Below are 23,506 nucleotides of genomic sequence, written 5' to 3' on the forward strand. Positions count from 1 at the left end.
AGATTTCTCCATTTCCCCTCCCACCACCTTATCTCAGTCCCAACCCTCGGACTCAGCACCGCCTTCTTGACCTGTAATCTTCTTCCCGACCTCTCCGCCTCCACCCCCACTCCGGCCTATCACCCTCACCTTAACCTCCTTCCACCTCTCACATTCCCAACGCCCCTCCCCCAAGTCCCTCTTCCCTACCTTTTATCTTAGCCTGCTTGGCACACCCTCCTCATTCCTGAAGAAGGGCTTATGCCCGAAACGTCGACTCTCCTGCTCCTCTAACACCATTGGCTCATATTTCAATACAGTCCTCACAGCTCTGCTACTTCAATTTGCCCCGATGTGCCAGTGCTGGACTGGGATGGACAAAGTCAGAGGTCAAAAGACACCAGGTTATAGTCCAACAGGTTTATTTGAAATCACAAGCTTTCGGAGTATAACCTGGTGCTGTGTGACTTCTGACTATGAATTTGCTCCCACCTTGTGCAAGTGTTGGTCTATGCTGTATGGGGCTGACAGGTTTCTGGTCAGATTCTGGTCTCTCACCAAGTGGCCAGTCCATTATCTACAAGTACAGACAGCTATTTTCTCTCTCAAGCACACACACACTTAGTTTCCAGCAGAACTCACAGGACAGTAATCACTTAAGAGTAATCATGAAGTGGGATTCCTGTCATTGCATTTCTTTTTATTTTTCTTCCTCATTGTGGCATCAAGGACATATTTCTCAAATGCAAGAAAACAAAATCTGGAATTCAGGTGAGGGGTTACTTGTGTGGTCAATTTCTAAATGGGATTTTGTAGCATTGCAAACACAGAGTGACAAGTTGCTGCTACTCCAAGTTTCAGACAATGATGTTGCCCATGGAAAGAAGGTATGGCATGAAGCCTGCTAGTGATTGGTCACATTTTATGCTCAACTTGCACGCACAATGATTCACCAATCAACAACAGTCTGCCAACAGGTCAGGCAAGCAACATGGAGTGAAATAATCAAATGGCATGTTTTGTTTTTGAACCCCTTGGAAACAATCTATGTATTAATTATCCTTGAAATATTCCTCTTTGACGTAACTAATACTTGTTAGGCAATTTTCCACTGGCATTATTCTCCTCAATTTCAAATACCTGGTCATTTTTTCTTACTGGCAACACCTCAGAGTCAGAATTGCCACCATTTCTTTTCGCATCCTGGTTCCCCTTGAGGTTTGCAAGGGAAGGCGGCAGTGATTTCCTAGCTGCTGCTGTTCTCCAAGTCATTTTGGGAGGAGGCTCCTGGATGTTTGCTTGCCTTTCATGTGCCAGTTGACCAGCGTCATTGTCAGTAGAGAGCGCCGAAGAGGCCTGCTTGCCCACTGTCTGGTCGTGTGGAGGACTGGACAACGGTCCAAGGCGCCTGTTTCTCTTTACTTCATGATTTAATGATGTTGCAGTCATATCTGCTGATGCGTCAGGCTTTTCATCCACATAAATGAAAGTGTACTGTGCTATCCTTTCCTCCTGAGTCAACCTCAATGCATCTTCGACTTGAGTTATGCCAACATCCCACTGGGGTCGAATTCTTTGTGCTATAGGCTTCAAAATCTGCAAGGACAAATTTTAAAAAGCTGAATTAATTACAACACAGCAATTATCTTGCTCACAAAATAAAACAAATCACCCCTACTTGCATTTATGTAATATCGTTAACATGTACAGGATATGCCAAAATGATCCACAAGAACATTTTCAAGCATAGTTACTCCTACAACATAAGTAACAATCAATTATTGCAACCAGGCACAACATGAAAACATTCTTCCTGCCTTTAATATAAATTTGTCTGAATTGAGGGATAACATTTGAGCCATGACACCAGGACAATTCCCCACAAGTTCTGTAAAGCAATCTTCTGCATCAGACTGATGTTTTAACTCTGATCACACAGGATTCCCTCTGGACCAAGCACCCTGTTTCAAAGGGAGAGTTTGCTCCCTCTGAATCAAGGTGGCTCAGCGGTTAGCAGTGCTGCCTTACAGCACTGTGGATCCGGATTCAATCCCACCATTGGGTGACTGCCTGTGTGGAGTTTACACATTCTCCCAGTGCCTGGGTGGGTTTCCACCGGGTGCTCCGATTTTCTCCCACAGTGCAAAGGTGAGCAGATGAGGCAGATTAGCTATGCTAAATTTCCCTGTAGAGTCAAGGGATATGGAGGATGGGTGGGTTTGCCATGGAAAATGTGGGGTTTCAGGGACTGGGTTATTATCGAGGAGATGACAGAGCCCATCAGAAGGCAGCTGCACCATTTAATCTTCTAGGTCAGGAGTTCTCATTGTCTCATACCACCTCTCGTTACATGATGGGCAGAAAAACAATACAATTCCACATCAAGGTTTCTCTCCCGGAGACTTTCAGCCCATAAGAAAAAGGAACAGGTGGATGTCAGTCAGCCCTTTAATCCTGCCCTGCCATTCAAAAGGATCAGGGCTCATTTGACATTCCTTACGTGCACTCTCCTGCCCTTGTTCTGTATTCCTTGATTCCCCGACTGATCAAGAATCTGTGTGTCTCAGCTTTAAATATACAGAAGGAGCCAGCAGAATGACAATAAGGCTGCAATAACTACTGCAATACAGAAGGACCAGCAGAACAAAGTTGTACTTCTTTTTGCTTAATGAGTGGAGCAGTCAGAAAATGGTATAACTACAGTATCCTCAGGAAAGGACTGAGGGAAGTAGTAGAAAAAAGGAGGAAACAGAGGCAGAGAGCCACAAAATTGCAATCTCAAAGTAGTTCCCACTCTCGCTCTCTCTCTCCACAACCAGAAATGAAAGCAGTCGCATATGCCAATGAATAGGTACAGCCCTAAGGGCACTGGCCACAGAAAGCGTGACAGGGTGCACACTTCATCTGTCGCGTGCAGAACCCTCAAAGCAACACCACGCACATTGATGCCCTGCATTTCATGACCAGACTTCAGGTGTTTTAACAAGGGATTTCCAATTCATCAGAACAATGTTCAGCATAGCTTGTGCCACACTCTTTAACACATGCAGCAAATCTCAATCATATTACTGAAAAATCTGAAACTTGTGTTGATTGCATCATTCAACGTTGTTCAACTAGGTTAACAAGATAGGACCGGACTTTCGACAGCAAATAGGTGATTTCAGACAGGAGTAGTAAGGCAGAATGGCTCTCATATGATTGGAAACTCCCTTCAAACAAATTTAGCAATTCATTATGGGTATCCACAAGGCATTGCGGGCCTTTGGCAGTGGAACTGTACACAAACACAACCAGTAACCTCATGTCTTCACAGATGCCCATCCTACAAATTCCATCAACATAGGAAACTCTGGGTCATGAAAGAGTGGAGGATGGTAGGGCAGAACATCCCTAAACATGACATGTCTGGTGAAGCTGCAACACAAGAATGACCTGCAAACCAAAACAGCAGAAGTAGCATGCAATTGACAATACCATGACTAATGGGCCCAATGTCTCGTCTGTCTTCCTATCACACCCATATAGCAAAGGTGGTCAATCAAACAACTAAAATGTTGTGGAGGCTCCACAAATATCCGAACATTTAATCATGCGGAGGTCCAGCATGCAAGTGCAAAAGACAAGGCTGAAGCACTTGCATCCATGAAGTGAGGAGAGGATGATCTATCTCAACATCATCCAGAGGTCCCCAGCGTCACAGACTTCAACCAACTTGTTTTACTGCACACATCGTGAAGAAATGTCCAAAGGCATGAGAGCCTGTTCCAAGGTAATGAGTGCTGACAACGCTGCAGCAGTGGTAACTAAGACTCGTACTGATTCCAGGCCGAGCTGTTTTCATCGAGTGTCTGCCCAACAAGATGGAAAATTACCAAGCCTGGACACAAACATCAGAACAAATCAAGCCCAGCCAATTACTACCTGACCAATCTGCTCTCCATAATCAGCAAAGCAGTGAAAGGAGTTGACGACAGCACTATTAGGTTACACTCAGAAAATAATAACCTGTTCACAAATGCCCAGTTTGGATTGCCCCAGAGCCATTTCGCTCCTGACCTGCTCACAACTTTCATCCAAAACAGAAAATATCACTCAACTCTACAGCTGAGCAAAGACTGCTCTTGACAATATTGAGGCTTAGGCTTAGGCTAGATTGGTGACATTCATATCTTGCAAGTGCCCAAAAATAACCATCCTCAATGACCAAATCTAACCATCACCTCTTGACATGCAATGGCACTGTTGCTAAATCCCAAACAACAACTATGCAGGAGATTACCAACAACCACAATCTAAACTGGACTAGCCACATGAATACAGTGGTTACCACAGTAGTTTAGGGAATTCTGAACCAAATAACTCACCTCCTGTTTTCTTGGATCATCTGCTCTGCTGCTCTGAGAGGGATACACATCAGTCAGGACACAAGGGCAACTCTCCTGGTTTTCTTCCAAAAGGGCAATAGGATATTTTCAGACCAATCAAGGGAACAGACAATGACATAATTTTGTGTCTGAAAGATGGCAGGTTTCACACAAAGCGGAAGTAAAACCTAGGATTGCAGGACTTTGGTGAAATCTTGCAGTTTTACAAGGTGAAATGACACCCTATACTTGCTTAGGTAAGGAGCTTCTCTCTCCATCTGCTCTATCTGGACTAAGATTTGACTGCTCATTGGATACATATAGCAAGATGATGGCCAATGTGACCTTTTCCATGCAGAAAGAAATGAGGTGGTATCTATTGTGCCTTTGCAACAGATCAGGCTTTCTTCCCTGACTGCACAAATGATTGAAGTCCTCATGTTTTTACTGCCCATAGTGCACACGATCAAAACAGCTACTTTTTTCTTAATTCCAAAGACCAGTCTGGTGCAAACTGCCAAAATCTTCTGTAGAGAGTATTTCGGTATATGATTGGTTTTAGCTCATCTTTGCCACCGTAATGTCCCCAAGGGCATGGATCAAATGCAAGTCCTCCTCAATGGAGGCACAAGCTTCCTGTAAATATGTCAAATATGAGCTTTTATTTGAAATCACTTGGTCATTTACATCAAAGGATATTGAGAGAAATCAGGAACAAGGACTGAGAAGGATGACCAACAGTAATCGTGTCAAATGGCAGGGCAAGTTTCAAAGACTGAATGGCCTATTCCTGCTTCTATTTTCTATGTTTCTAAAAGCTCGTCCATTGCCTGAAGCTTATCCACCTCAATTCCATAACAGAGTACAGGTGTGATATTTCTGAGAACCTTTTAAATTCCTTAAAAGACAAACTTGACAGCTGCTGCCATGCATGCCAGGTCAAGAGGTAAAAACAGGAGTGGGAGCATTCACATCTGGACGTTGCTCCCAAACAACACCCACCCCCATACATCTACCAGTCACAAGCTACGAATAGGAGAAAGTGAGGACTGCAGATGCTGGAGACCAGCGTCCAAAAGTATGGTGGTGGAAAAGCACAGCAGGTCAAGCAGCATCCAAGAAGCAGGAGAATCAACATTTCCAGCTTAAGGCCTTCATCAAGCCCTTTTCCAGCACTACACTTGTTGACATACAGGGAGTACTCCATCGTTCACTTCTCCCAGTCTTTTTTTCCTGCAAGCAACCGATTCCTGTGCGACACAAGGAGACACACAGTCATTCCAACAGGGTGTTCACTCATTTCAGAAGGATTTACATATCTGACAGGAGATGACACAGAAGGAAGAAAAGAGGGAACCCAAAGCAGAAAACATTTTTGACAAACAAGGATCAGAAACTTTGCACTAAATGCTTTTTGTCAAAGCTTTTTGCACAGAAATTAGATTTTGTTTTTTCTTCCAATTTGTCACTAGACTTAGGAGCAGCACTTGTTGCCCATCCCTAGATCCCCTTGAACTAAGTGGCTTGCTTGGCTATCTCAGAGAGCAGTTAAGGTCCAACCACATGGGTGTGTGTCTGAAATCACACAATTTCCTTCCCAAGAGAATACTGAAGGTTGCATCATCACCATTATTTGGACTATTTCCCAGATTTATGAATCAAATGGAAATTCCACAGGCTGAGATTTTGAACCCATATCCCAAAAGCATTACTCTGGACCTCTGACAAACTCACCTAAAAAGTCACTGAAGGAAGAGACTGTTAAAATGCATAAGTTGAATCAGAAAACAGTCACAACAGCCTTTCTCCTGAACTGGCAAGATACACCTGGTCAGATCTCTTTGGAGAAAAGCCCTAAAGGGAAGATCTCAATGGAACAACTGTACAAATATGCAAATTTAAAAATGAAAACCCATGAAGAAACATCAGCACACTTTCTTCAAGGTAAATCTCTCAACATTAACCATCTGAAAGCATCAGTTGTGCACAGTCTCTGATAAAAGACATGAGATTATCATCCATACGTGTTTGCAAGTACTGCAACTCAAATTTACATTTTTCTGGACGGCAGTATTGGGTAATCTTTACGATAGCTTCACATCATCAATACCTTTTGCTTCTCTGCAGCATTGCTGGCCTGCTTGGCAGTCTCGGCAACAAGGGCACTGTACTGTGAACGTCCTTTGTAAGGCGCCACCCTCTTCTCATGGATCCAGGCTCGTTCTGGCACCGTCCCAAAGAACTGCACGTGGTACTCACGAGCACCTGCACAAACAGATAGAAGATTACAGATTCTAAATCAGACAGACCTAGGACATCACCCATCTGGAAGACAGGCATAAAACAAACAAAACTATATCCAGTGGGATCGTACATGTGGCCTCTTGCAGATTAATTGATTTGGCAATTCACTGCTGTGCTGATTTGCTGAAATGTAGTCAATTAACTTAAAGTGCACTGGTCACTGTCTGAATGAATTTCACTGCAACGGCGCAGTTATAAAAATTGAGGTAGATGCTTTCTTTAGTTGTGATTAGCTTTACTCTTTCCAAAACATTTGGTTTCCTCCAATAACTTAGTCTGCATGTGTTCTTCTCAAGCTAGGTAAGCTGCTCCCGTAACAAGGCATATATTACTGCACAAAGCAGACGAAGTCAAGGCACCAAAATGGCTCAGGTTGACTCAAGCCATTTTATCTCTGGAGAAATGGCCTTGACTTGCTGGGTGCAAGGCAAAATCAAGAAATCTGTAGGGGATGACTTGGACAGCCAGAACCATTCCTGGCAGTAAATACACTGCATTGCACACAGTACTTGCAAGCACCTGCACAAACAAGTGTATGTTACAGCTTCTAATATCAGGCAGACTGAGGACATGACTCATCTGGGTGATAGGCACAAAACAATCAAACCTATGATTCAGTCACTCCTGGCTGCACGAAAGAGCGGCTTTTCAACATGCTTAATAATTAATTTTTTCCTGTCCTCACCTTTAGCCGAATCAATATATTACAAAGTGGTAAAAATAGGTAATAATTTGAGATAATCACTTTTTATCATACCTTTATTTTGTAGTTAGCTCCTTCTTTGGATCCAGGCTAATTAAATCCAATACATATAAATAGAGATGGACTTCAAAGGCTTGCACTGAATATCTTAATTATCCTGCCACATGGTTAACGTCTATCATATAAAGGAGATCTCAACAAACATGTTTGCTGAAGGGAATGCAGTAATATTCTTGTGAACAATATTTACCCACAGCCACTTGCACTAATGTCTCACACGGTTTGATGGGATACAGTTCCACTTCTGAGCTTTCACATGCTTCATAACATGCAATACCAAACTCACCAAGTGCTTTGGCTTCAGGAAAATGAAGCTGACCAACTGAGGACCTGTCAATTCACATTCTGGGGACAACTGCACAAATCATAAACTGCTCATTTGTGTCTGGGGATCCTCATTTCCGAAAGTTGTGGTTACCTGGAGGAGACGGGATATCATCCTCAGGCATCTAACTCACGTTTCAGTGAATACTCAAAGTGACACTTACTGAAGGTTCACGTGTGTACTTTCAAGGAGAAACCCTGGCAAATTTCTTCACCTGACAATAAGGCTGCAATAACTACTGCAACACGGTAATCCAATGAGTACATCCATCAGGATTAGATTTTTTGCAACTATTTTTCAAAAGAATGTCAGAGGAGAGAAAACAGGTTTCATTCACAATGGATTAGCTTTTCCTTCTGACCATTCAACCTCACCTTCCCAAAGTCTGTCCACGTATGTAGGTCAGGAGTGTGATGGAACACTCACCACTTGCATGGATCAATGCAGCTCCAACAGCAATAAAAAAGCTCAATATCATCTTGAACTAAGCAGCCCATTTGACTGGTAACCCATCCACCATTTTCAACATTCAATTCCTCCTATCACCAGTGGCATGGCAGTAACTCACAAAGCCTCCTTTGACAGCAGCTGCTGATGTCTCATATTCTCCTGCTTCAGTGAACTAGGCCAACAAACATAGGAGAACACCACGATCTCCAAGTCACGCACCATCTGGACCTACTTCAATGCTGCATCGAATGTGGCTGCACCTTCGCTCTCGGGACTGTTCCTGAAGGTGACTCACTGCAAACAACTCGAGGACAATCAGGGCAGACAGCAAATGCCAGCTTCGCCAGTGATGCTCACATCCTCTGAATGAGTACGTAGTTTGAAAAAAAAACCCTTTTGTTGACATGCTATTTTTGGACGAGTGCCCAGCAAAAGAATAGTTTCATGTTAATAATTCAATTTAACTACTCAAGTGAAACGAAACTTGGCCAAATCTCATTTGATCAAGCATTCAGCATTATGCTGGAAGCCTCCATAAAGAAGCCACCTGCTTGGTTGTAAATCATCAAAGAGAACCATTCCATCTTTAGGAAAGGAGTATTTCAAGCAGAATTGCTTTGGCTGTAACAATAACAAAATCCATGGACAGCATCTGCACATGCTGCACAAAATGTGAAGCGAAGAACAAAAGAAACGTAAGCAAAATATTGAATGTGATATCGGGACACAGAATCTCCTACAATAGACAATAGGTGCAGGAGTAGGCCATTCAGCCCTTCGAGCCTGCACCGCCATTCAATATGATCATGGCTGATCATCCTCAATCAGTATCCTGTTCCTGCCTTATCTCCATAACCCTTGATCCCACTATCTTTGAGAGCTCTATCCAACTCTTTCTTAAATGAATCCAGAGGCTGGGCCTCCACTGCCCTCTGGGGCAGAGCATTCCACATACCCACCACTCTCTGGGTGAAGAAGTTTCTCCTCATCTCTGTCCTAAATGGTCTACCCCATATTTATAAGATTTGTCCTCTGGTTCGGGACTCACCCATCAGCGGAAACATGTTTCCTGCTGCCAGAGTGTCCAATCCTTTCATAATCTTATATGTCTCAATCAGATCCCCTCTCAGTCTTCTAAACTCAAGGGTATACAAGCCCAGTCGCTTCAGTCTTTCAGTGCAAGGTAATCCCGCCATTCCAGGAATTGACCTCGTGAACCTACGCTGCACTCCCTCAATAGCCAGAATGTCTTACCTCAAATTTGGAGACCAGAACTGCACACAGTACTCCAGGTGTGGTCTCACCAGAGCCCTGTACAGCTGCAGAAGCACCTCTTTGCTTCTATACTCAATCCCTCTTGTTATGAAGGCCAGCATGCTATTAGCCTTCTTCACTACCTGCTGTACCTGCATGCTTACCTTCATTGACTGGTGTACAAGAACACCCAGATCTCTTTGTACTGCAACCAACCTCACGAACTGGTTGAACAACGCAACACCATCTACGCACATACATTGAGTTTTGCTCAATAGCTTTCTTTAAAAAGTGTAGCAAATCCCCTCACAATCGTCCTGTCTTTAAAGCATACCTTTACCCACTTCAGTCCACAATCAAAAAACAGGGGAAAAAAAACTTTGAAGTTATTACGAATCCAGAGCCTGACAGAATGCAACCCTAAAACGAGCTGGCAGACTCAAACAGATATCCTTTTCTATCATCTTTATGAGTTCACGTTCTGAGAGAAAAAAAAATGATGAAAACTCAAATCAGGCGTTATAATTTTAAGACTTGGAAAGAGAATTAATTTTACCCAGCATTTGGCAATTTCTTATAGCCAAAGACAAATTAAACAGCCAAATCTGTGCCAAGCTTCCCACAATTGATGTGTGGTCGAGCATTACTGACAACACTGTCACAATCTTCCGGCATTGCATGAGTGAACGAATTACAGGGGTTAGTTTGAATACACTGTTGGGACCAGAGTTTTCCCAAGTTTATATCGGAAGGAGTTGAATCTTGAGCCAAGTGTCCAGCTTGCAATAAACAAGGTCAAGACAAATAAACCCAGTGAGGGGTATTAGCAATCTCACCACAAATCAGCACTTGAAATTCCAAGTAGTAGTTGTGAACGTAAATATGGTGCAATAATTTAAGAGTGAGTCGTCAGATGCTGTCAGGTGGGAGTAGAGGGAAACTTGGTTTGACAGCAATCCTACTCGATGTCATTGTCCATATCTCTCCTGAGTATTTCAGTCTCATGTCTAAGTGACTGCCTTTGTTTTTGCCCTGCCATTCACTAAAATTGCTGAGATTTTGGTGCTGTCAATGCAAAACTGCATGCAAAGTTACATGGCAGCAATTTCCACATGACTCTAAACCAAAATGTGAAGTTTCCCAATAGCCCATTGAACAGAGTTAACAGTGCTTAAAAAACATTATGGACTGGACATGATGTCAACACAGGAAAACACTTCAACCCAGGAACACCACCAATTTTTAATTCTTAGTGTGACATTCCAGCAAGTGTATCGACCTGATTGAAAACACAGACCAGCCACTCTCACAAGCAGAAAGAGCAAGGTCATAGCAATAAATGAATTGTACTTCTCAAGGGAAATTACACAGTAACCATATATTGTCTCACAATCTTACCTCTTGTGTTGACCTTGGTGTGAACTTGCAGCAATGGATCACAGGACACCATGCAGGGCCACCAGGGATAGGTACCAACTTTCGCCCATACCAAGTCTCCAATCTGGAAACAACTCGACATGACAGTCTGATTTCCAGACACAGGTAAACGATGGACCTGGAAGACAGAGTGAACAATTTGTCTTCGTCATGTCCCATTGTATAAACATAGAATCCTAGAATCATACAGCGCGGAAACAACTCATGCACGCCAACCAGACATCCCAACGTGACCTCATCCCATTTCCCAGCATTTGGCCCATATCCCTTAAAACCCTTCTGACTGATATAGCCAACCAAGTGCCTTCTAAATATTGTAATTGTACCTGCCTCCACCACTTACCCTGGCAGCTCATTGCACACAGGCACCACCCTCTGCACGAAGATGTTGTTCTTCGTGTCCTCTTTTTATATCTTTCCCTTCTCACCTTGAACTTACGCCCTCAAGTTTTGGACTCCCCAATCCTGGGAAAGAGACCTTGCCTAATTACCATTTCCACATCCCTCACGATTTTATCAACCTCTCTAAAGGTCATCTCTCAGCCTCCGACCATCTAGGGAAAACAGCCGCAGCCTATTCAGCGTCTGCCTTTAGCTCAAACCCTCCGATCCTGGCAACATTCTTGTAAATCTTTTATGAACCCTTTCAAGTTTCACAACATCCTTTCTTCAAAACCAACGTAACCAATAGTTCAAGGATTTCATCAAAAATATCGTGTGAAACCTGGATTGAAAATTCCAACCCTTCAAATGATTAGGGTTTGGCCTTGCAGGGGATCATTCATGCATGGTTTGGAAACCGAACCCAGAAAATCTTCAGAAAACTATCATTCTACATGCACGATGAAAAACTGAAGTTCCAAGTCCACAAGTAATCTCAACCTGACTGAAACCTAACTGACTCCAACAGAATCACTTCAATAACTAAAGCAATCCAGCAGGAAAGGTAACACGACTAACTGAGTTCTTCCAAGAAAACTGTATTTTCTACTTGCCTTTTTAAACCCAAATGTACCTAATCACTGGAGAAAAGAGAAAGTAAAAGCACGAGAGGGAGCAGAAGGATAAACACATGCACTGGCAGAGTAAAGGCCATACAACAGAAGACAAAGTACAAACTCTCACAGCAGAGGAAAAGAGACAAAATAAAAGCAGCAGGTAGTACAACAATAAAAAGAGAGAAATTTTCAAAATCACTATCTGACATCCCATGAGGGCACTAAAGGAGTGTTCCTGAAGCAGATGCACTCTCAAAGATTATTGAGGACTATTTTTGGAGTGAGAACAAGCTGCAGAATTTCAGGAAACTCTTCTGTTGCATTTACTTTAAAGGTTAAACCATTTATTTTCAGGGGAGGCAGTGAAGTCATGGTATTGACATTCAATTAGTAATCCAAAGACCTAAGATAATGTTCTGGGAACAATAGACAATAGGTGCAGGAGTAGGCCATTCTGCCCTTCGAGCCTGCACTGCCATTCAATATGATCATGGCTGATCATCCTTAATCAGTATCCTGTTCCTGCCTTATCTCTATAACCATTGATTCCACAATCCTTGAGAGCTCTATCCAACTCTTTCTTAAATGAATCCAGAGGATGGGCCTCCACTGCCCTCTGGGGCAGAGCATTCCACACACCCACCACTTCAGTGGGGAGACACTGAATGAATACTTTTCGTCAGTATTCAATCAGGAACAGGACATTGTTGCCGATGTGAATACTGAGTCACAATTAATTACAATGGATGGCTTGGAGGTATGTAGAGAAGAGGTGTTGGAAATTCTGGAAAGGGTGAAAATAGATAAGTCCCCTGGGCCTGATGGCATTTATCCTAGGATTCTCTGCGAAGCAAGGGAGGAGATTGCAGAGCCATTGGCCTTGATTTTTATGTCTTCGTTGTCTACAGGAGTAGTGCCAGAAGATTGGAGGCTAGCAAATGTGGTTCCCTTGTTCAAGAAGGGGAGTAGGATAACCCTAGTTCCTATAGGCCGGTGAGTCTCACTTCTGTTGTGGGCAAAGTCTTAGAGAGAATTGTAAGGGATAGGATTTATGAACATCTGGATAGGAATAATGTGATCAAGGATAGTCGGCATGGTTTTGTGAAGATCAGGTCGTGCCTCACAAACCTTATTGAATTCTTTGAGAAGGTGACTAAGGAGGTGGACGAGGGGAAAGTGGTATATGTGGTGTATATGGATTTTAGTAAGGCGTTTGATAAGGTTCCCCATGATAGACTACTGCAAAAAAATACGGAGGTATGGTATTGAGGGTGAGTTGGAGGTTGGATTAGGAGTTGGCTGGCTGGAAGAAGACAGAGGGTAGTAGTTGATGGCAAAGGTTCATCTTGGGGTGCCATCACTAGCGGTGTTCCGCAAGGATCTGTTTTGGGACCATTGCTGTTTGTCATTTTTATAAATGACCTGGAGGAGGGGTTAGAAGGTTGGGTGAGCAAGTTTGCGGATGATATGAAAGTCGGAGGAGTTGTAGACAGTGAGGAAGGATGTGGCAGGTTACAGCGGGATATAGATAAGCTGCAGACCTGGGCAGAAAGGTGGCAGATGGAATTCAATGTAGCTAAGTGTGAGGTGAGAGTAATAAAAAGATGGGGTACTGGGCTAACGGTCGGATACTTGGTAGTGTGGATGAGCAGAGGGATCTTGGTGTCCATGTACACAAATCTTTGAAAGTTGCCACCCAGGTAAATAGTGCGGTGAAGAAGGCATATGGCGTACTGGCTTTTATTGGTAGAGGAATTGAGTTCCGGAGTACTGAGGTCATGTTGCAGTTGTATAAGACTCTGGTGCGGCCGCATCTGGAGTATTGTGTGCAGTTTTGGTTGCCATACTATAGGAAAGGATGTGGAGGCACTGGAACGGGTGCAGAGGTTTACCAGGATGTTGCCTGGTATGGTAGAAAGACCGTATGAGGAAAGGCTGAGGCACTTGGGGTTGTTTACATTGGAGAAAAGAAGGTTTAGGGGTGACTTGATAGAGGTGTACAAGATGATTAGGGGTTTAGATAGGGTCGACAGTGAGAATCTTTTTCCACGTATGGAGTCAGCTATTACGAGGGGGCATAGCTTTAAATTAAGGGGGGGTAGGTATAGGACAGATGTTAGGGGCTCTTTACTCAGCGAGTCGTGAGTTCATGGAATGCCCTGCTAGTAGCAGTGGTGGACTCTCCCTCATTATGGGCATTTAAGCAGGCATTGGATAGGCATATGGAGGATAGTGGGCTAGTGTAGGTTAGGTGGGCTTGGATCGACGCAACATCGAGGGCCGAAGGGCCTGTACTGCGCTGTATTCTTCTATGTTCTATGTTCTATGGGTGAAGAAGTTTGCTGTGGTTCTGTTCGCCGAGCTGGAAATTTTTGTTGCAAACGTTTCGTCCCCGGTCTAGGTGACATCCTCAGTGCTTGGGAGCCTCCTGTGAAGCGCATCTGTGGTGTTTCCTCCGGCATTTATAGTGGCCTGTCCCTGCCGCTTCTGGTTGTCAGTTTCAGCTGTCCACTGTAGTGGCCGGTATATTGGGTCCAGGTCGATGTGTTTGTTGATGGAGTTTCTGGATGAGTGCCATGCTTCTAGGAATTCTCTGGCTGTTCTTTGTTTCGCTTGCCCTATAATGGTAGTGAAGAAGTTTCTCCTCATCTCTGTCCTAAATTGTCTACCCCGAATTTTTAAGCTGTGTCCTCTGGTTCGGCACTCGCCCATCAGCGGAAACATGTTTCCTGCCTCCAGAGTGTCCAATCCTTTAATAATCTTATACGTCTCAATCAGATCCCTCTCAGTCTTCTAAACTCAAGGGTATACAAGTCCAGTCGCTCCAGTCTTTCAGCACAAGGTAGTCCCGCCATTCCAGGAATTTACCTCGTGAACCTGTGCTGCACTCCCTCAAAAGTCAGAATGTCTTTCCTCAAATTTGGAGACCAGAACTGCACACAGTACTCCAGGTGTAGTCTCAGCAGGGCCTGTACAGCTGCAGAAGAACCCCTTTGCTTCTATACTCAATCCCTCTTGTTATGAAGGCCAACATGCTATTAGAACATGGGGTCAAATCCCATTATGGCAAATAGTCAAATTCCAATTCAATAAAAATTTGGCATTAAAAGCTTATTGACAAGTGGCAAATGTATAGTCATTGCTGTTGGTATTAAAAACCCATCTGATCTTTTGGGAAGAAAATTTGCTGTCTTTACTTGGTCTAGTCAACATGAGACTCCAGAACCAGAACACTGTTGTTGATTTATGACTGTGCCGTGGGCAATTAGGGATGGGTAAAAATCCCAGAGACCAACAGAAAAGACTATTATCAAGTGCTCTGCTGCTTCTTGTTCACTTCATAGCTCTCATCCCAATCACTGCCATTAAGACACTCCTGCTCAGATTCCAAGATAGCCACTCTTACTGAAACAAGTTTGATTGAAATCAGAGCACACCCATGTGAAAGATTTCTCTTTCTAACGACAAGCAGAGAATTCCAAATGCTGCACCAAACAGCCAGGACTCTTTGCCACTACTGGATCCCACCGCGTTAATAACAAGAATACCTAGATGGGCAAAACTCCTCTGCAGAGACAAAAAATGACTCAAGTGTTCGCTGCCAAAAGTTAACAACTTTCATAACTCACAAACCACGGGAGCTCAAAAGATACCTGAAGCACCGCAATGCTGAGTTCTTCAGCAGCTCCCAAATCAGGTTGCCAATGGCAATGATATATTCTCCTGGAGATTTGATCACCATGGCTTTGCCTACACTCCAGCCGACACATCGCTTTCTAAGATAATTGGAAAGCAAAAAGACTCATGATCCAACTAGATGATGCTTGACTATTGGCCTTATTGCCCCATTTTCATTAGTCTTTTGTTAATCTGATGAAGAGACAGATTTAAAAAATCACGGCAAAAAAAAAGGTGTTTCACATCTTTCTGTTTCTTCTCTAGGGTTAAACACAGCAGTGTCCTGAAATTGATCTTCAATTCCTGCATATTCTTGGCCAATTGCAGGAGGTCTGGCAACCCTTCTCCTAAAAGATGTTTTGAATACAACAAATCAGCTAGACTGCAGATAGAGTCATAGAGATGTACAGCATGGTCCAACCCATCCACGCCGACCAGATATCCCAACCCAATCTAGTTCCACCTGCCAGCACCCAGCCCATATCCCTCCAAATCCTTCCTCTTCACATATCCATCCAGATGCCTCTTATATGTTGCAAGGCCCCTCAAAGATCAGCAAGGTGGCCTTTGTGTGGAGCCACAGAAAATGAGGAAGATACTAAATGAATATTTTGCATTAGTATTTACTGTGGAAAAGGATATGGAAGATATAGCCTGGACGGAAATAGATGGTGACATCTTGCAATATGTCCAGATTATAGAGGAGGAAGTGCTGGATACCTTGAAACGGTTAAAGGTGGATAAATCCCCAGGACCTGATCAGGTGTACCCGAGAACTCTGTGGGAAGCCAGAGAGTGATTGCTGGGCCTCTTGCTGAGATATTTGTATCATCGATAGTCACAGGCGAGGTGATATTCCCAATCGCCTCATTCAATTTGGCTGTCCAAGTGATATTAATATGACCCCATTTATGGTGTTGCCCATTTTCCTAACAACCACACCTAAACCAACTCAGGACCTTTCACAGTTCTTCATAAAATGGCCATACTTTTGAAGAACTTTGAATTAAAGTCATAATTTTAATGGTGATGAACCACTCTTTTATTTTCAGGATTCTACATGAAGGTCTTTTTGTGTAAAAGGCCAAAGATAAAGGGTTACTGGCAAGTCAAAATCAGCTGGGTTTGGAAATTTCACTGTCGGTCTTAGCTCCCCAACATGAATGAGTTTGTTTTTACATAATGGACAGCAACGTGGCATCCAAAACGGCCAGTGGCCAGGGGTTAATGTTCAAGGTAAACTAAAGAGCAACCATTTTGTCTTCCTTTGTCGGAGTGAATCTATTTATACACACAACAAATTTGCATTTCATCACTATCTGTGGAATGTGGCATTCAGGTTACATTTTAAAAGAAATATACCTGATAGGCTGTCAAATAATTTTGACATTCGGATGAATGATGCAAGGTGATACGTGAATAAAAATGCTTTCCCTTCACTGAGATCATCTGTTGGATAACTGGATCAATTATTGGATCAATACTTGAATCAATTGTCGTTGGGGGCTGGACTTGACCTTCAAATGTTACTCATTCATAAGATTGTCATTGCATTTTGACAGGTAACTCTCATTGATAGGAAAGGCAAAGAGTTTTCCTCTGGCAGTTTAACCTTTTCCTTGAGTGTACAGTTCATTTTTCAGAGTATCATCTGGTCCTTTTAGGTTATTCTGCTGAATCAGCAGAGATGCACTCCCCAGAAAAAAAATATGGAAAAAAGCATTTACCTTTCTGCACCATTTAGTGGGGTGGAAGGGGAAGCAAACCAAAAAAAAAGTTTCCATGTTTCTCATTTCTCTCTGAAAATTAGTAAATTGCCTGTTTGAAGGCCTCCTGCGTTTGGACAAATACGGCTTCAACACTTTACAAGTGTTTAGCTGGTTGAATTGTTCTTTATTAAATATTTATGCTCTCTCAAATCTCTCCCTTTTACTCACAATGCATCCTTAGCCCCACTCAACAACAGTGCTCAAACATGTATCAATTTCGGAGTTTGCATTCTCAACAGCTTTCATAAAAAAAAAGTGCACCTAACTTGGCTTCCATTCTTCATGTGCCATAGATGCAGTAATCTGTCCTTGATGCCAAGTTCAGCCTTTTACAAGATACTAAGCACACATTTGACCTCTCATGACAGGTCAGTTCTCCACAACAAGAAAAACAAGCAACCGCACCAAGGTACACATCAAAAGGGGCTTTTCAATACCCAGCAGACAAGGGCAGCACTCCCAGTTATAGAATGAATATAAAATGAAGCCCAACAACTCATATCTCTAAAACACATACAGCAATACTTGGGCAAAAGCAATCCATTCAGGGACTGGCCAAGTGCAGCACTCAGCAAAGACTATCAGATCTGCACATGAGTCATGACAGGTTTATGCTGAGGAGAACAGAAATGAACAAGGAGATATATGAACAATGAAGGATACAGCCTCATTTGACTGTGAGACTAGTCTACACGTTTGCTCTCTTGTTCAATCGACTCAGAATTAGAATGTTAGAAGGAGTGTGAGTTTGTTTCTAAAACTTAACATATTAAAGCAAGGACAAAATTTGACCAAGTAATTATTTCTTACTTCCGCTGATTCAGGGTGAGATCCAAGGACAACGTGTATTTCAGAAAACTCTTATCCGTTCAGCACCTGTAAACACTCCAAGTACTCTGATTCGTCAGCACAATCCACTTCCTCTTTTTAGGTTACTCTTTTAGTAATCATCCAACTTGTGATTGCATGCAACATGAATTAGTAATGACAACTAAATTTCTGTCAAGTAATGTGGTACAAGACACATGGAACAATAAATTCCGAGCTGAGGAACAGCAGCAGGGCAGCACTCAAGAAGCTTCCAGAGTTTGACAAGTGGCAGGATGATCAGTCAAAATTCATTATTTCAAGAACTGTGTAACCATTATTACAGAAGCCTGGCAGTGCATTTCAATATTTGATGATGGATGTTTCTGCTTACCTCCACTTACTACTGCTCTTCAACACATCAATTTCCTTTCTGACTTGGCTTCACACCAAGCAAACGATGCTTTTTCACAGATTTTTACTCGGGCTGCTTAAACCCAAGAGAACTGTTGTTTCATTCATGTACTCCACCAGGTTGTAGCAATTCAACAAACTGCAATAATGGTCTTGCCTATTTTGCAGAAATCTGACACATCAGCATCGCGTCGATACAGATATGTGTAATTTTGACAAAGGCTACACTCAACAAAACAATTGTAGATACAAAGACTTACCCAATTTATATTAAAAACACTTATCAAAACTCTCAACTCCTGTCTATTATCCTGGGAACACACTTGAGAAATAATGTAAAAGCTTGAGAGAGAGTGCAGGATAGATTCATGCGCACGGTTCCTTTGTTCTCCTTGGAGAAGAGATTTGATAGAAGCATTCTAAAATATTGATGTACCTAGACAGGTTAGGTAAGGAGTAATTATTCCCATCAGTGACAGCATCAAAAACCACTGGGCACATATTTAGATTGATTAACTATAGATACAATAAATAAGTTCTTGATCAGTAAGGGGATCAAGGGGAGCAAAGTGCACATGATTAATGTTGAATCAACCAAGATCCAACTAGATGGTGCACCAACTGATGTTTCTATTTCTGTTACAAAACAAGCAATGGTACTGTGAAAAAGAATAGGTTTCATGCAGCAAGTAGTTAGGATTTGGAATCTGCTCACTTCAAAAAAGGAGGATTCAGGTTTGCTTGAGGCATTCAAGAGGAAAGGCAATTATTGTTAGCCAAGGAACAATGTGCAATGTTGCAGGAAGGTAGGTGAGTGGCACAAGGGCATTTGCTCCTTCAGAGGACCAGCATTGGGTTGAATGGCCTCCTTGTGTGCAATGATGTGACCAATATCTCAAAGCAAAATGAAGAATGCTCATGATAATACTCAATTCTAGTTTGACAACAGAAATATGTTCTAGCTCTGAGAAAGGGCTATTGGACCTGAAACATTAACTCCTATTCCTCTTCACAGATGCTGCCAGATGTGCTGAGTTCTTCCAACAACGTCTGTTTCTGATTGATAGCATCCACAGTTCTTCTAGTTTTTACAGATATTTTCTATGCCTGATTTCTGATACATGGAAATTCACAAATTTGCAGGAGAACCAAAGTGAAAATAGTTACAGAGAAATAAACCTGCAGAATCACATAGGTAGTAAAGGGGCAATGGCACTGACTGAATTACTTTCCAGAGAGCCAGCATGGACCTTACAGGGTTGAATGATCTTTTTCTATGACTGTCTGACTGTAAAGAGTTTAATTAGTGAGTTCAATTAGAGGACACGTGGTCATCATTTGATTAGGACAACACATAGCAACTGATCAAATTATACCAGTACCCAAATTGATATGATGTTTTGTGAAAATGTTTCACTATTAAATCCCTTCTATCTGTGCCCCATTTGGCAAGTTAAGAACTGACTTTCAGGTATGAAATGCAATGCAGAAAGTCATCATCACTGGCCTGCTGCTCAGCATCAGGGTAAACAGTCAATGATTGAACCAAAGATTCTCATTGTTTCAACATGTTTTCAGTGCACATCAATTTTGAAATACAGTTATACAACACAGTAATGCTCACCATGTTCCTCATGCCAAGGAACTAGAATCAAGAACTGACTACTTGTTGGGTACAACAAGAAACTACTTCGATCTCCTCACTTGTTGATCTATCTTCGATGATCTTCAGTTTGCTGCCATGTCTACTTACATCAAGCAAAATATTCCAGTTTAGAAACAATTCATTGATAATAAAGTATAAATAGACAAAGTCTGTTCCCTGGGGTCAGGGAGTCCAGAACTAGAGGGCATAGGTTTAGGGTGAGAGGGGAAAGATATAAAAGAGACCTAAGGGGCAACATTTTCACGCAGAGGGTGGTACGTGTTTGGAATGAGCTGCCAGAGGAAGTGGTGGAGACAAGCACAATTGCAACATTTAAGAGGCATTTGGATGTGTATATGAATAGGAAGGGTTTGGAGGGATATTGGCCAGGTGCTGGCAGGTGGGACTAGATTGGGTTGGGATATCTGGTCGGCATGGACGGATTGGACCAAAGGGTCTGTTTCCATGCTGTACATCTCTATGACTCTATGTAGGGATGTCCTAACAAAGTGATAACATTTAAGACAAGTTCCTGATGTCGCACAGGCTCCTCAACAGTTAACTGTTGACAGAGCAAAAGTGGGAAAAATTATGAAATATCTTAGTTTCCTAATTCTTAAAGCCAGTTGACAATTAAGGTTGGAAACCTTGATTCAATTTACAGAACGCCTTTGAAGTTGTAGCAATGACTTCGCCACAACTGAGAATCCAAGCTTAGCCAGAGTTCCTTCAACCTGAAGCCTGTTTAGTAGTTTTATGTCCAGCTTATGCCAACCAAAAGGAAAATGTATCACAGACAGGGTGAACTCAATGCTGGCCTTAATGAACATCCACAGACTAATGCCTATGTCACAGCAGAGGTCAATTGATACAATATTTGGAATAGAATCCAGTGTATTTACCATTCACGAGCCCTGACGTAGTCAGGCCGTTGTCCATCATTATTCAGATTAGCAAATGCCACTACATGTGGGCTTTTGTTTTTGTGGTTATGCTATAGATTTCCCCTCACAAAATACAAAGGGAATTCATGCAATTGCACTTCTTTTACTGAAATTTGAAAACTGACCCACATACTGCCTGAGCTGTTTCCACATCTCCTCTGCAAGTTACACATCAGTCAAGCAAGTTTATTTCAGATTCACTATTTTATTTCTTTCTCCAAGTCACAGAATGTTACATTGAGTACAGGGGATTCTAATTTATTGAGGCAATTGTATTGCTTCAACCCAAACAGCAATGCACACAATGCAACTCCAAAACATAGTCAACAATAAGTGGGGCTCCAATATACAAGTGCTTGCAGTAAAACTGAACTGTTTCTTATTTTCAAATACCTCTATGGTCCCACCCTGACAACTTGATTATCACCGTGATGAAGGGCTTATGCCCAATAAGGGCTTGTTCCTGATGAAGGGCTCATGCCCGAAGTGTCAATTCTCCTGCTCCTTGGATGTTGCCTAACCTGCTGTGCTTTTCCAGCATCACACTCTCAACCTTGATTATCAATCTGACAACCTTGCCCATTTAACACTTCTGCATTCCAGTAATTCTGGCCTCTTGACTTAACAATTCCATCCATTCCACCCCTGGCAACAACATCATCAGATGCCAAGGCCCTCCGTTCTGGAATTCTCACTCTGCCCGTCATTCCTTCTTTAAAGCACCCCTTGTAATCTAATTCTTCAATCAAGGTTTTGGGCTATCATTCCTGATGTCTCCTTTTGTTGCTAAATGCCAGGTTTTGAGAGATTAGACACCTGCAAGATGCCTTTTGGTCATTGTATTTTCGATAATAGTTGCAACTGTAGAAACACCTGCCTGTAAGCTGAACACCTGTCTGACCATGAATGGGTGAGAAACTGTTCCTTAGCAGACAGATAGTCTTAACACTGAACTACTCAGCCTTTCCTTGCATTAATAAATTAAACTCCTGGAGCTGCTGAAAAGCTTTTCATCAAACTAAGCCAAAATCTCTCAATGGGTATGTTCACACTTCCAAAATGCTATTTATTCCTCACTCAATGCAAATGAAATATTTAATTTATTTGTGATATTTATGAATTAGAAAGAATAATCAGTCGCAGTTGTGAAAGTTGTGCTTCCAAACGACCATTTGATTGAAACTTTGATTCCCTACCCTATTTTTTTTAAAAAAAGAGTTTTCCACTCCTCTGCAGAGATTTTGTGCCATTAAAAACAATTTCTCAATTTTTGGAGTGGTTTAGCAATTCCCTCCCTCTCAAGATACAAAACGACCAGGGTATCCAGCCCTCTGTTTTCCTACCAGCTCATCGTATGCACCTGGCTTCATGATGTTAGTGGGCAGGATTCCTTTCAGTAAAGGACTGTACCTGAAGAATGATATCCAACAGCAGGCCATATTCAGCCACTCTCCCTGACAAACTGGCTCGTGATCTGGAAAGGCTGTCCTTCTTTACTCACTCCAATTAGCTGAGGAACAGAATGTTTTTACTCAGAAAACAAAAGAAACACCAGGAGGCAGTGCAAACACAACTTGCACATAAAAATATTGTTGTGCACAAGGTTAAGATTCTTTTTCCAACTCAGCATTCGACTGAATGTCTCCAAAGCATTGGATCCCAAAATCATTTTGTGTTCTGCACTCCAAATAAGAAAGCATTCATGTCAAAGAGCACTGAATTCCCAAAAGAACTTAAGAGTTTGATTTCAATATGTTTGCATTTCAGCTGCTCTTTCCTGTAAGTGGGGACATTTACTGGGATACCAGTTTGACCAATTGTAAACTCTTTACCTGCAAGATCAGACAGTGATTGTGGTCCAAGTGACGACGAACAAAGAACATCAAAACTGGAACTGATCCATTTGTAATATATATCCTGTATGTACTACCAACTATTCACTCCCACATACAATATCCATAGAAATCAGGATACGTCCAAAATAGCAACACCAGCAAACCTTATGACGTGTCTGCCATCCCTTTTGCAATGACATTACGTCCATCAGTTAATTGCAATTTACATCCGTGAAATATTCTTGTCCTCGTTCCTCGAACCATGAACCATGACAGAAGGATAATAACTGCTGGATTGGAGCAGTGGCAAACTTCAGATTCACAAACGTTGATACAGTGCTCAATAGAAGTTTAAGCAGATGAACAGTTTATAAATACTTCGTTACAACAATTTAACTCTATACTGCCCATCATGAGGAAATCTACACAAAACTACATTCAGTCCCAGAAGTCCTGAAGGAATTCACTAAGGATCAAGAAAAGTATAATTTTTCAATACAACCATGTTCCATTAGTGGTCAGTGGTTTGGCCAGCAT

At 42.3% G+C, this 23,506-nt stretch overlaps 1 protein-coding gene across 5 annotated transcripts in view; it reads right to left on the reverse strand.

Moving 5' to 3' along the window:
• The window catches only part of nsd3 (nuclear receptor binding SET domain protein 3), a 106,102-nt gene that overhangs the window by 64,590 nt on the left and 18,006 nt on the right, over positions 1-23,506 (reverse strand). For all 5 annotated transcript variants that reach the window (XM_043681453.2, XM_043681452.2, XM_087984198.1 and 2 more), the window contains exons 3-5: positions 10,841-10,997; positions 6,457-6,611; positions 1,120-1,575 (exon numbers count right to left, since the gene is read on the reverse strand). In XM_043681453.2, the coding sequence (XP_043537388.1) occupies positions 1,120-1,575; positions 6,457-6,611; positions 10,841-10,997 (768 nt within the window). The remainder of the gene's footprint in view (positions 1-1,119; positions 1,576-6,456; positions 6,612-10,840; positions 10,998-23,506) is intronic.

This window comes from Chiloscyllium plagiosum, unplaced genomic scaffold, assembly GCF_037043375.1.
Source record: "Chiloscyllium plagiosum isolate Xiang-an unplaced genomic scaffold, Cpla_swu_hap1 HiC_scaffold_48, whole genome shotgun sequence".
In the NCBI taxonomy this organism is placed as follows: domain Eukaryota; kingdom Metazoa; phylum Chordata; class Chondrichthyes; order Orectolobiformes; family Hemiscylliidae; genus Chiloscyllium; species Chiloscyllium plagiosum.